This window comes from Danio rerio, chromosome 21 (genome assembly GCF_052040795.2).
Source record: "Danio rerio strain M-AB ecotype USA chromosome 21, GRCz13ab, whole genome shotgun sequence".
In the NCBI taxonomy this organism is placed as follows: Eukaryota; Metazoa; Chordata; class Actinopteri; order Cypriniformes; family Danionidae; genus Danio; species Danio rerio.
The window spans coordinates 11,034,284-11,049,939 of record NC_141041.1 but is presented as its reverse complement, the minus strand read 5'-3'; the positions used below and the strand labels follow the sequence as shown (position 1 = coordinate 11,049,939).

The 15,656-nt window shown below is 34.5% G+C and overlaps 1 protein-coding gene across 1 annotated transcript in view; it reads left to right on the top strand.

The window, feature by feature from the left end:
- The window catches only part of arhgap24 (Rho GTPase activating protein 24), a 254,743-nt gene that overhangs the window by 83,487 nt on the left and 155,600 nt on the right, over nt 1-15,656 (top strand). Inside the window, exon 3 of the mRNA XM_087300886.1 lies at nt 9,736-9,823. Coding sequence (XP_087157012.1) covers nt 9,736-9,823 — 88 coding nt within the window. The remainder of the gene's footprint in view (nt 1-9,735; nt 9,824-15,656) is intronic.

Genomic DNA, 15,656 nt, shown 5'->3' with positions numbered 1-15,656 from the left:
CATTAAATTGGTGATTTTTTTTTTTCTATTTTGAATGCTTTTTAAAATTGCATTAGGGGAGATTTTGTCTTTCCTCCAGCAACTATTGATGTTGAAAAGTAAAAACAAGGACTTTTATTGACATTTTTAATAATTTGTAGTGATATATTTCCTGGGTTGGTGTTGTAAATAACGAACAAATACCTGGTAATAAACTGCCATTGCATTTTCTGTAGTTGTTTACTAAATAAATTATCTCTCGATTATTTATCATACAATATAATGGTCTCAAACCACCTAAAAGTGTGTGTGTGGAGTCTTAAACACCCTAAATTAAGTCTAAAACATGTGTACAAGTCTAAATTTGAGGCCTTAAAAAGTCTTAAATTCACTGAAATATTGTGTTGTTTGTCTTAAATCATTTTTAAAAGGTTTTTTATCTTTCCAGTAATACTTTACAATTAGATTGTATTAGTTAATATTAGAGAACGGCTTTACTAACATGAGCAAACAATACATTTATTACAGTATTTATTCATGTTAGTTAACGTTAGTTAATGAAAATACAGTTGTTGATTGTTAGCGCATGTTACTCACAGTGCATGAACTAATGTTAACAAGCATGAGTTTGGATTTTAATAATGCATCATAAATGTTGAACTATGAATAGTAAGTGCTATACAAGTATGCTCATTCTTAGTTCATATTAGTAGATACATTAACTATCATCAACTAATGAAACCTTTTGTAAACCGTGACCAATTTTCCTATGTCAATGTAAAGATCGACACAAATACAATGACCACAATCCAGTTCAAAAAAACCTTTAACAAAAGTTTTATTTATTAACTCGGTTTATCAATATGGTTATCTATCTTCCTTGTAAAAATGTTTGTGTGATTCATTTTAATGCTTACAAAACTTGCATATTCAGTAATTTAGTCTGTTCTTCTTGGCACATGTTTAGAAAATACAGACAGTACTGTTTATATGCCAAAAAAACATTATGTTCTGGCGTAAACCGGTAATAAATCTGTCCCACAATGATTTAAATATTATATTGATGTTATTGTAAACATTAAATCTGTCTACATCATCTATATTGGTGTAAAAGGCATACAAACTATGAATTCTCTATTACAAAATGACCCGGAAACAAGCATATACTGTTGAAGTAAAAAATATTAGCCCTCCTGTGATTTTCTCTTTTGTAAATATTTTCCAAATTATGTTTAACAGAGCAAAGATCTTTTCACAGTATTTCCTATAATATTTTTTCTTCTGGAGAAAGTCTTATTTGTTTTATTTTGGCTAAAATAAAAGCAGTTTTTAATTTTTTAAAAGCCATTTTAAGGTCAATATTATTAGCCTGCTTTAATATATTTTTTCGATAGTCTACAGAACAAACTATGGTTATTTAATAACTTGTCTAATTATCCTAACCTGCCTAGTTAACCTAGTTAAGTCTTTAAATGTCATTCTAAGTTGAATACTAGTCTCTTAAAAAATATCTAGTCAAATATTATGTACTGTCATCATGGCAAAGAAAAAAATAAATCATTTATTAGAAATGAGTTATTAAAACTATCATGTTTAGTAATGAGTTGGAAAAATCTTCTCTTTGTTTAACAGAAATTGTGGAAAAGAGGGGGTCTAATAATTCAGGAGGGCTATTAATTATGTCGCTTCAGGCAAAATTATCAAAACAATATTTTATTTCCATAACAAATAACAGATTTTATTTATTTACTTGCTTAGTATTGTCTTACATTGTAAAAACCTATAATCCCCAGTGTGTGCACAGACTGTGTTGTTTTGCCTCAGACCAAACGTCTGCTTATTTCATTCTACCGCTGCGTCCTGACATTTTTCTCCGAGCAAAACAGAGAAAAGACTTGCATCACAAACAGCCAATTTCACCTGGATACGAACACACCGGTTGCGCTGTAGGCAAAACACTGCATAGTAACAAGCAGAAAGAAACAAACGAGGCCACTTAAGTGTGAAAAAGTGCTGCGGGACAGACAGGGGCCAGTAATGAAGGAGACGCGAGGGCAAAGCTCTGAGGAAAAGTCAAGGTTAAATGTTTAAACGTGCACCTAATGGGATTGATCCACAGCGAATGGCTTCCTTAATTAATTCCATGGGACCGTTTAGGACTTCGGGGCCTAAGAAGTGAGTTTGATTTCCTCCGGTTCCCTTTGGTCCTCCACCATCAATCTCGGCTGGTTGATAAACAAATGAAGCGAGTTCTTCTGATCTGATCTGGATTTCTGCTTCTCTATGGGGGATTCCCTAAACGCTTCACCCGCCGGCTCTGTGCATGCGAGCTTCTGAGAAGTTCTGTTTTTGGCACCATGGGGAATGAAATCTAATTAAAGATAAACACTAGTGACATAACAAATCATTTGTGTGCTTTGTTCTGCTTTTCGCTCAAGCAGGGGAGGAAATTCCTGAGATGATATTAAGCTAACCTCTGCCTCGGATCTATGTAGCACAGCAGTCCATGGCAACTGACTTCATATCTCATTTCCTCCTCCCCCAATTTCTGTGCCTTAAAGATCACCCAGGATGCATTCAGCATATGTATTTTCTTGCTTGTGTCAAAGCTGTCATGGTTTGGCTGTTGGTGTTAATGAGGGAGCAGTAAAATGTCAGGATTTTAGAGGTCAGCGAGGTCAAACACATTGCTAGGAAATTAACTACTGACCCAAAGCAATGACTAAGGGAACACTAGAGATCAGGGGTGTCATGTATAAACGTGGTGCATGCACAAAACAGTGGCAGTTGTCAAAAGTTGTGCAAGTAAACTTTAAGTAACAATTCAGGCTTGTTGGAAATATGTGCCCAGGGGTACATTTTTGAGAACCAAGAAATATGTACCCTAATATTTAGTTTCTTGTAGTTTTTGTTTCACAATTCCACTAGAGGACAATGTGTACATCGTTCACAATCTCAAATACGCTACCAGAGTCGTGGCAAAATTACCGGTAATTTTCCAAAAAGGTGATCATGTGTGAGCAGCCCCTTTTTAAAAATATCGGTAAATTTGTTCTGCCAATTTTCCGGAAAAGAAGTTGTAACATTACCGCTAATTTCCCGGAATGCTGCTCTGTGTCATTTCATCTGATTGCTTAGAGTAGACGTTAACGTCAGAGCGTTCACAATTCAAACTCAATCGAACAAACCAATCAGACGAATTCACATCTGTGCAGTTTATGTAAATCCTACTTCAGACAACATCTCAACATGCGAAAGTGTTCCTTCATTTCATCAGCATTTGTCATGTAATCAAATGTGTAAACAAAGCTGTTTTTAGCTGCGGTTAGTGCTTCTGGAACCTAGACTGCAGCTCCGCACTGGAAGTTTGGCCAGAGGAGAAATGGTCGTGCCCAGCTGAGCTTGGTTTCTCTCAAGGTTTTTTCCTTCACTTTTGTCAATTGGTGAAGTCTGTTCCTCGCCACTGGCTTGGTTGGTTTGGGACTTGTGGAGCTGCACATTGATGAATTTTCTCTTCAGTGTTTGGGCTTTCAGCAGTGAAAATTAAACCGAACTGAACTGAACTGAACTGAACTTCAACTCTGAAAACTAACACAGCAACTAACAACTGACACAGTTGAAATTTACTAGAACTTCTATGTGAAGATGCTTTGACATAATCTACTTTGTAAAAGCACTACAGAAATAAACATGAATTGAATTGAATTGAATTCTGCCCTTGGATGGTAGCTATTTTTGTTTTGCTAGTTATTTGGCCCATCTCTGGGACTAAAGCAGCTACATGATTGAAACCTAGGGCAAACACCTGATTAAACTGATTTTGTCCTGATTAATGTTGCGCGAATGTCCAAAAAAGTTAATATTTTTTTTCAATTCAAGCGATTTGCTTTAGTCCTGCGTTAAGCACGTCAAACGCCCAATTTGCGCCTTGTCATTCACTCGATTCACATTATTAACGTCACCTCATTTGCACAAATAGTGCCGCAGGATGTCTGACCACGTTTATGCATTGACTTAACGTGTAAATAACTCGCACTTGATGCGTCTGTTTTGAACGTACATAAGAAAACTGTTTACCACAAAAAATCGTGACATGTTCACTACTTATTTTGCCCGCTGTATATAAAGTAGCATGATCATTGTTGTTTACCAAAGCAACAAATTCATTCAAGTTTCCTAACATAGAATAAGCAATAGAATGGACTTTAATTTTGTCCCATTTTATCCACATGGAGGGCCTCTAAGGGGAAACAAAAAGCCTCTAATTGAAAGGCCTGTGTCTTTAGTGACTCTGCATCTCAAACAGGAAGTGCTGCCCACATCAAACGCCTGGCGATCCTTAGTGTGGGCTGAAATTTGTGTGCACGCTCTTCATGAAGGCAGCAGGTAGAGTTACTGCTGCCTCAGAAGATTGAGTTCAGTCAGCAGATCTCATAAAGTTTATGATGTTTTAAAAGAGGCGAGTCGAGAGAGAGTTTAAAGGCCCGAGGGGAAGAGGTCATTGGGTAATGATGGTCATATGTGGCTGCTTTTTACTCTTTTCACCTTTCATGAGGATCTTTTTATCATGATGGGCAGCTCTTTACATGCTTGTACGAGCCCTGCAAGTATTTTTATAAGGACTTCTTTACTCAGTCTAATATCATAGTAAACCTGTCCTAATGGCTTAAAGACTCCAGTCTAGAAAACCACAACTGGCTTGTAACATTTCTGGATTACTTTTTCTGTGCAAAACCCAAAAACTCACAGACCTGCTTAAAGTAAATCAATTAATTCATTGTTTGTTTATTTGCTCACTCATTCGTCTATTTATTTATTTGTCTATTTATTTATTTGTCTAGTAATTTATTTATGTATTTATTTGTGTATTTATTCATTTATTTGCCTATTAATTAATTTATTTGTCAATTTACTTATTTGACTATTTAATCATTTGTCTATTTATTTATTTGATTGTCTATTTATTCATTTGTTTATTTATTTGTCTATTTATTTGTTTATTTGACTATTTATTTATTTTTCAATTTATTTATTTGTTTGTCTATTTATTTATTTATTTATTTGTCTATTTATTTATTTGTCTATGTATTTATTTATTTGTTTATGTTTTTGTCTATTTATTTATTTATTTGTCTATATATTTTAATTGATTGATTAAATTATTTGTGTATTTATTTATTTGTGTATTTATTTGTTTGTTTATTAATTTGCCTATTTATTTAATTATTTGTCTATTAATTCATTTATTTATTTGTATATTTATTCATTTATTTGTCTATTTATTTATATATTTATTTGTCTATTTATTTATTTGTCTGTTTATTTATTTATTTATTTGTTTGTTTGTTTTTATAAATGTGATCATGATAATATTTTAATTTTAGAATAAAATTTTTTATAATTAAAAAAAACCTTTTACTTTTGCTTTTGCATTTTTATTCTTTTTATTGTTCATCTTGTTTGTTTATCATACCTGTTAATATTTTTTTATTTGCATTTTATGTTGACATAATTCCTTATAAAGTGTTTTTATATACTTCACACAAGTACAAGTAACACATGTTTTATTTAAGATTTATTTTTAATATATATTTTTAAACATGTATACAGTAGTGTGAAAAAGTGAATGAATGAATTTAATTAATATACTGGCATAATAACAGCTTAGAAACCACGTCGCAACGGCATTGCAACATCTTAGCATCACGGCGACACATTTTTCACCACTATCCCTCACATATTTCTTAGAGATGTACAAGTTAAGTTTGTTCTGATAACATCATGTAACTCAAGCTCTGTGGCAGAGATGTGAATAACGCAGCAGCTTCTATGTTAAGTATCCTAATCTCTGCATCCTCCTAAATGTTCTCCATGCATGTTTCCAGGCACGTCGAGATACTGGATACCAAACATATGCACTGATATTTGATAAGGATGTAACCGAGCTGTGTTTTCTTTCTTTCTCGTGCCTCTTTAAGTAGTGCAGATATGAAACACTCTCCTAAAAGGTGACTGGTTTAGACTACAGTTGTTCCCAAACATACTGTAAATAACTTCAGTGTACTGTGACGCTGCTATGAAGATGTGTATGAAGCATCGCTCAGCACGTGTGGTGTTTTAATGGTTTGTGTTATGCAGTTTGACCATGTGTGACTGTCAGTCATGTGTGTCGTGATTCTGATTTGAATATCCAGATTAAATAACGCCCCATGAAAAAATAGTGGGAAAACACCTTCAAGCTGTGCAGATTTAGGTGTCAAAAATTTAAAAAAATCTTGAGATATATACATATTGAGATTTTATTTTTGTCTCTTATGGTCATTTATAGGCTAGATTTATTTAATCAAGGATAAAGTAAAATATTTTATAAAAATATTGCATTTTTAAAAGAGTTAAATAACTTAAAATGTAATTTAATCTTGTGAGGAGAAGCTGAATTGTCAGCATCAGCATCCTTTAGAAATCATTCCAATGTGCAAATATTTGTTTGCTTGTAAAAATATGAAACTATAAATGAAAATATGACAAAAATAAATATTAAATGCTTTGTTAAAATAAACTGAAAGAAAAAAATTGTGCTGGTTTGATGTTATTTTTATTGTTGATGTTAAAAGTGTTTTTATTTTGTTAATGTTCAATTTGTTTAACTTAGTGAAATCTGTTATACATTCATTTATAGGAATAGCATTTATTTAAATATTAAATTTTGAAATTATGTGTAATATACAATTATGCACTTGGTAAATTTTAAATTTGGAATATTATGTGTGTTTATTAGTTCATAAAATCTAAAATCTAATATGATCTAATATATATATATATATATATATATATATATATATATATATATATATATATATATATATATATATATATATATATATATATATATACACACTGGTGAATGTGTTATGGAATTTAGTAACGCACAGCAAATGGAAAGAAAAAACTTCTGCCTTTCGCGATTTGTGTGTTTGTGGTCTTTTACTGTGGTCTTTTATGTGGATTATGTGGAGATATACATTCACATTCTAGGCTATAAATGTCAAATCCAGTTACTGGAGGGCCGCAGCCCTGCTCAGTTTAGTTTCAACCCTAATTAAACACACTTCCCTGCAGGTTTCAAACAGGACTTAATTAGTTTGATCAGTTTAATTTTTATTAAAATTTTTGATTTAGTTTAATTTTAATTAAAGGTAAAGCTAAACTGTGCAGAGCTGCGACCCTCCAGGAACTGGAGTTGACACCTGTGTTCTAGACATACAGGAAAAATAAATATTAATTTACAGTTTTGTTGTTGTTTTTATCTTTGGCCTGTTCATACACTGCACATATTGAGAAATAAATTAGCTGAAATATTGCGAAGGAAAAGAAAATGTGTCTTCTCTATACGTTATACATATTGAAGGCTGTAATGTTGTTTTATTAGTAAGGCAATAGGAAAGAAAATGACAAACAGAAAAAGACAAACTGATACGGATCAACACATCGATAGAGGAGGGCGAGATGCCAGCAGGAGAAAGAGCCAGACAGATGAGAGCACTGGGGGAGATCAGTCAGCTTTACTAATCCACTGGTGGTGGTAACATGGTCCTGATATTGGCTCTATTTAAAGCAGCAGTTGATCCAGCGTGTCAAACACTGATCTATGATCCCACCGCAGTCGCACCGCTGCTCGAGATCTCCTTTCTATATAATAACAAGAGCTTTGTCCAATCTTATGCCGCCTGCTTTCTGTCATACCGAGCCTCGAGGGATCCATCTGTAACCCCTGAACAGCCATTTTTCCTTTATGGCTACAAACTAACACCCAGATGATGAGATGTTTCCAACAGGCAAATTTCGTAGCCTTTTGCTCTGGAAGATCAACTTCATTTTATCATGCAAACAATTGTCAAGTGATGAAAAAAGTATATGGCAAATCATACAGAAAACATTATTTAATGTCAGTATGGTACAGTTTTTGTCAACACGATCTCACACTGAAAAAAAAAAAATTCCTGTAAATTTTATTGTAAAAAACTGGCAGCTGTGTTTGACAGAAATTTACCGTAAAAAATACAGTAGAATTTTTTTTTGTTTATGAAAGCAATAACCATAAAATTTATGGGAAAAACTGTAAGCTGTGGTTGAAAAAAATCTACTGTTAAAAATACGATAGAGATGTTTTTCAGTTTACGGTATAATTAAGAGAACTGTAAAATTCACAGTAAAAAACTGGCAGCTGTGGTTGCCAGAATCGGGTGCTAAAAATAAGGTAGAGATGTTTTTCAGTTTACGGTATAATTAAGAGAACTGTAAATTTCACAGTAAAAAAAACTGGCTGCTGTGGTTGACAGAATCCACTGTTGAAAATACGGTAGAGATGTTTTTCAGTTTACGTTATAATTAAGAGAACTGAAAAATTCACAGTAAAAAGAACTGTAAGCGGTGGTTGCCAGAATCGACTTTTAAAAATAAGCTAGATATGTTTTACAGCTTATGGTATAATTAAGAAAACTGTCAAATTTACAGTAAAAAACTGGCAGCTGTGGTTGCCAGAATCCACTGTTAAAAATACGGTAGAGATGTTTTTCACTTTACAGTACATATAATATATCTTTAAAAGATAAGGTAAAACTGGTAGGTTAAATGACATTAATAAACAGTAATGTCAAATTTAAAAGACTGCAATTCGTAACATTTTGATTTTATGGCTTATTCATATGAATTTGTACAATCACATTCGTACAATTTGCTTATCCTCCAATGACTTTTTAAATTGGGTTTAGGGGCGGAGTTGGGTGCCACACCTCCCTTTTAAAATTGTACATGTTCGTATGACTGTATGAATTCATAAGAATTAGCCACTAAACTGAACAAAACATAAAATAGTTCTGTTTCTTTGTGAGATCAGGCTGGTTTTAGTATCAGCAATTATTCAGTCAATATGAAAAATGGTGACAAAATTAGTTTGACTGATTAAAAATTGCTTGTTTTTTTATTATTAATAAAATGTAGTAACAAAAATTGCTAATAGTCTGTACATAGTTTATGCATAAAACATATGCTGGATAAATGGCGGTCATTTCACTGTGGCATTGCCAGATTAATAAAGGGACTAAGCCGAAAAGAAAACCAATGAATTTATAAAAAATGGTTAATTAACTGTACATAGTTAGTGTGTGGGCGACGTGGTGGCTCAGTGTTTAGCACTGTCGCTTCACAGCAAGAAGGTCGCTGGAAGGGCGTCCATTGTGTAAAACATATGCTGGATAAGTTGGCAGTTCATTCCGCTGTTGAGACTGCTGAGAAATAAAGGGACTAAGCCAAAAAAAATGAATGAATGAATGAATATATGAATAGTTTGTTTTTATTTGTGAATTTAAATTTGCATTTAATTTTACATTAGTTTAATTTAATAACATTAATTAATGGTTTCTCTTTAAATTTATTTTAACATACAGCTTATTAACAAAAAAGAAACAAACTAGTCTTCAAAGAAAAAAATATATAGAGCATGTTTTAAGTTTCAGTGCTAGGGCCCTATACATGTAATTGCGTAGGACCCCCAAATCACTAAGTCCACCCCTGTGTGAGTATGTGTGAAATATGTAAAGTCTAACAAAGGGGATTTTCACATTTTTTCCAGCAACAATCCTATTTTTCCAGTGATTGTTTTCCCCATATATACAGTGATTTATTTTTCTCATGCATCTTGCTTTCCTCTGCAGTTTTGGTCTTACTATTTTACTTTGGCTTTTTCGGTTCCTCTAGGGCACCATTTTCCTACCTGGCAACAGAGTCACTGAACATCCCAGCAATGGAGAGGAAGGTGGAAAGTTCCTTTTTGAAGTCATCCCAGGTAAGGAGAAACCTTTTTTAACCATGTCTGTTTTTGCAATACGAGCACCCTTTGGCTTTCATGATGGGTCTGCAGTGACCTCAATCGCAGAGGAGACTCTTCAAAGACATTCATCACAGATAAGGAGAACAGATTGATGTTACAAACACAGCTGAGTTTTGTTTGCTTTCCAGGGCACTAACATGACCATGATGCATAAAACACATAACCCAGACATAAGTCTGAAGTCATTTTTCAAATTTTGGATGAATAAATCAAATGTATGACTGTACTTCTCAAAATAGTAATGTTATTTAAAGCTTTTTTTCAAAGGAAACAAGCTTTTTTCTGTCATCAACACTCAGGATTTAGTATGGTAATGAATGTGTATATGGCAATGTTGATGTATTAGGACTTGGCGGTATAAATCTGCTGCTCTGCTGCTGCTGCTGCTGCTTTGATTACTATCGCAGAACAAGTACCGAGACCTCCTACTGCCAGTATATACACAGCCATGCCCTCTGAGTATATAACATGCTGCTGCTGCAAACATAATATATATGTAACCCCCGTAGCAGATCTAAACACAGGTGGAGCTGGGGTGGAGGAGGGTTTCCAAAAATATGCCGTACAACAGCGTATAATGAGCAAGCTCATTGGCTGCCGAGGTGACAGCAACCAATCTCCTGCGCCATGTAGTTAATGACGCAGGAGCAGATTAGTTGACCTATCAGCCTGTGCGTGCATAGTTTCAAGGCAGAAATTTCACTATTTGTTCTCATTTTGATGGTAAACCTCTGTTGTACAGTATTTTGTTAAATATTATAATGTTAAATAGGCGAAGCAGTGGCGCAGTAGGTAGTGCTGTCGCCTCACAGCAAGAAGGTTGCTGGGTCGCTGGTTCGATCCTAGGCTCTGTTGGCGTTTCTGTGTGAAGTTTGCATGTTCTCCCTGCGTTCGCATGGGTTTCCTCCGGGTGCTCCGGTTTCCCCCACAGTCCAAAGACATGCGGTACAGGTGATTTGGGTAGGCTAAATTGTCCGTATTGTATGAGTGTGTGTGTGGATGTTTCCCAGAGATGGGTTGCGGCTGGAAGGGTATCTGCTGCGTAAAAGTGTGCTGGGCAAGTTGGCGGTTTATTCCGCTGTGGCGATCCTGGATTAATAAAGGGACTAAGCCAAAACTAACATGTCATAATATGTTTTATTTTGTTTAAGTTCTAATAAATTGCTCAGTTTTAGAAGTTTCTGGATGAAAAAACTATTACAATGTTTTTAATGTAACCATTAAAATTGAGTTAAAAAGAAATCAAAATAGAAAAAATGGGAATTTAGGAAGGATTTAAATTAATAAGACCCTATTTAAACTGTTTAAATGACACCTCTTTTACCTCTTTTTCAAGATTTAAGATATGTCTTTTGTAGTCTCCAGAATGTGTCTGTCAAGTTTCAACTCAAAACACCCATCAGATTATTTATTATACCTTTTTAAATCTGTGAAATTTGGTCTGTTAAGACACTGTAGCTGTTTTTGTTGCCTGTGCCTTTAATGTAAATGAGCTAGTGCTCCTCACCCACCGTTCGTGCGAATCAGAGCCACAGAGATCGCTTTGATCTCTGCCTTTCACATAGATATACAGCACAGTGACACACAAGAATGAAGCAGTACTCCCTTACAACATTAAGAACTTCCCCAACTGTCATTTGATATATTTGTTGTGGAATTAATTCAAGCCTTTCTGCAAGGATGAGTCACACACAATGTCGTTATAAAGTTACGAGCATGCACACATTTACATTTCACTGTTTTTGCACAGCAAATGTGACAAGATACACATTAATATCCACTGCTGTATGGACATCCGTTATGCGATTATGTTCATTCATTCATTTATTCATTTTCTTGTTGGCTTAGTCCCTTTATTAATCCGGGCTCGCCACAGCGGAATGAACCACCAACTAATCCAGCAAGTATTTACGCAGCGGATGCCCTTCCAACCACAACCCATCTCTGGGAAACATCCACACACACACTCTTACACTAAGGACAATTTAGCCTACCTAATTCACCAGTACCGCATGTCTTTGGACTCTGGGGGAAACTGGAGCACCCGGAGGAAACCAAAGCAAATGCTTGGAGAACATGCAAACTTCACACAGAAACGCCAACTGAGCCGAGGATGGAACCAGCGACCTTCTTGCTTTGAGGCGATAGCATTACCTACTGCGCCACTGCTTCGCCCGCCGTTATGTTAATGTACAAAATAAACCTGATTTAAGTCCACCAACCGGGATTGAAGCATCCTCATTTTTAATTGTACTGACACTATGCAGCTGTGGTGATCAATTACACAGAGATTATTAATGTATTACTGTATTGATTACAAACATGCTCTAAAATTGTTCTAAACTTGAAAAGCTCATCCTTGAGGTGCAGCTGATCACTCTCATTAAGGTGAGACTTGAACAGATCTTTTTATCCCAGTTGCTTTGCGCACGTCCTGTTTGTGTATATGATTATATGCATTACTAAAGAGACATGTTAAGATGCCTCTGTCAATCACTGCGTATGCTGTGGGCCTCAAAATGGAAGGGATTTGGATCCTATTTCTAACGTCAGGAAATTAAAATTATTGTGTTTTTATCACTACAAATGACTGTGGACACACTATACATACACAGTTCTGTCGAAACAGCCTACAAAAGATGATTTACATCATAGGTGCCCTTTAAGTTTCATTATTCCAGTAAGTTATAACTATTTTTTTAAATTCAAAAAACGAGAAACAACCTAGAAGAAACAAAAATAAATATAATCAGAAAAAAAGTACAAAAAATATAATGTCCTTCATAGCTACCTTGAGATGTGATGCTTTCAAACACTTGTATATGCAACATATTATTCTGAATAATCGGACACAGCTGTCATTTCTGTGGAAGCTTCTTTTTCACTTGTAAACAATGTTTATTTATAAATCTTCTTGTCATGTAAACCAACCTGTGTGTTCTCTGAACGATCCTTCTTTATCCAAATACCAAGGTAGTTTGTTTCTTCCCCGGATGCAGTTTAGTGATGAATGGCGGTGGATTCGCCACCTGCTGTAGTCAATTTCCAGATCACACTCTTCAGCTGAGGTTGTGTTTGGAAAGTGTTCAGATAAAACACAGATGTCCCTCTCATGCGCCGGATGATGAATCACTGAGGACAGATGCGAACCCCAGCGCTGCTTCCTGCTCACTTCCACAAACACGCTAACATACACACCTGAGTCTAAAGCTAAATAAATCACACACTTTTGCTTTCCAGCGGCTGTTAATATGTACCACACACTAATCTTGACGCTTCTAGATTTGACTTTTCACCCTTTTTTAATTATTAAAGGTCAAAAGAGTCTTAAAAGTTGAATCAGATTGCACAGTTGAATATGACATCAGTGATCAGGCCAGGAATTTCATAGTGAGTTAATTTTTAAGGTTCTGGGTTTATTTGTTTCCTGCATAGCAATATCAAGATTGAGATATTACAGAAATGACATCCATACTTCATTTAAAAAGACAAATGAAAAAGAACATTCCACAAAAACCATTCTTAGCAAACAAAAGTTGCACTAATAAACACACAAATACATGCGGTGGTGTGAAAAAGTTTTTGCCCCCATACAGTTTTTTTTTAAGTCACACTTTAATGTTTCAGATCATCAAACTAATTAAACCATCTGTTTTATTACTTTTATACTAATTTAAATATTTAGTTAAAGATAATATAAGTAAATAGCGCCTGTTTTAAATCCAGGTTTTTGTTATAAAGGGAAAACAAAATCCCAAACTGCAGCGAAGTGTGAAAAAGTGTCCCCCAACACCTGAGTTCAATTTCTCTAACCACACTCAGGCCTTATTACTGCCATACCTGTTCACAATCAAGAAATCATTTATAATTTAAATAGGACCTGCCCAAGAAGGTGAAGTAGACTAAAAGATCCTCAAAAAGCTACCCCAAGAGAGCAGCTACAACTCACCCAAGAGGTCACAAAATACCCCATATCAGCATCCAAAGAACTTGCTTTCTAACTTCTGTTAATACAGTATGTACCATACACAAGTATTGATGCTCCAAGATCTGACTTTTGACCCTCAGCTGCAATTTTTTTATTATTAAAGGTCAGAAAAGTCTTGAAAGATACAGGTTTGAATCAGGTTGCAGAATTGTATATGATTTTTAAGGTTAACTCACCCAAGAGGTCAAAAAAAAAACCTACAACAACATTCAAAGAATTATTACAGACCTTAGTTAGGGTGAGTGTTCATGACTCCACTATAAGAAATAGACTGGGCAAAATAGTTTACATGGCAGAATCCCACAACGCAATTTACTGCTGGGTAAAAAGAAGGCTTGTCTAAGTTTTGCCAGAATATATATATATATATATATATATATATATATATATATATATATATATATATATATATATATATATATATATATATTTTTTTTTTTTTTTTTTTTTACATGAATAATTTACAGAATCATTTCAGTATACATGTAACCATTCTTTTCTAATCACCCTCCACCCCTTTTCCACCCTCACAAGACAGAACACTTAAAGGGATATACTTGTGAGACATCCAGTTGATGTGTAAATTAAGAGGAAGTAAACAAGTAAACAATGATGTCAAATAAAGGATTAAAGCAATGAAGTCATTATTGTCCATCTGTATTTTCAGTCAATGTAACATCCAAGTTATTTATGTATTCAATCAATTTACCCCAAGTCTTCTCAAACATTGAATATTTTTATTTATTTTTTTAAGATTAAACATTATTCATGAAAATAAGAAGAAAGTTCTCTAAGCTGCATACAATATGACTTGGTGGTTATACTGATTTCCATTGTATAGCAATGCATTTCTTTGCTGCGATTTTAATTAAACGTAAATTTTTCCTTTGATTGAGCAGAACTGATTCATCCCACAGTAACATAAATCTTGGATCAGGTGGAAGGTTAACATAAGCAACTTTACTAATAGTTGTATTATATTTCTCCAATAGGTTTTAAGTTTGGAACATGTCCAAAACAAATAAAATAATGTACCAACCTTAATTTTACATCTAAAACATCATTCTGAATATGAATCACTTATCCTGTGCAATCGTTCAGGTGTATAACATACCCTGTGTAAAATATTAAACTGTATTAATCTGTGTACTATAAAATGAGAATGTTAAGGCACTTTTACAGACTTTTACTTTTACAGATACTTGTTCCCAAGTATCTTGACCAAAAATGCATTTCAAATCTTACTCCTATTTAAATTTTGAAGAAGACACTTCCATCCCATACAAGTCGTTAAAGTTGCTATACATATAAGACACAAATCCTTTGCTTACTTTTTTCTTTCTTATAACAGCATCTGTTGGGAGGGAAGAGAGGGGTCCTAAATTACCTTTTTGCATTGTGGTAATATAGTGTCTCACCTGTATATATTTGTAAAAAGTTTAACAGGAAGGGAAAACCTTAATCTTAATTGTTTGCCAGAAAGTATCGTGATGATCCCCAAGACATTTGAGAAAACAACCCACATAGCAAAATTTCTCTGGCCCAGCTCTGGCCCACACAATTAGGTTTTGCTTGGCCCACATGCCGCAGTGAATTACAGTACATGACTGGACCAAATTTGGCTTCCAGACAAGGGCCAAACACAGACCATATCTGGGCCAAGTCTCAGCCAAGTTAATAACTCATAACTGGGCCTGAACTGGGCCTGAACTGGGCCAGATAGGTTGGTGTGTCATGATTGCAATGAAATTGATAAACCCATGGAGTGATGGCTTTAGGCACACTCTGGGCACGCTTTTT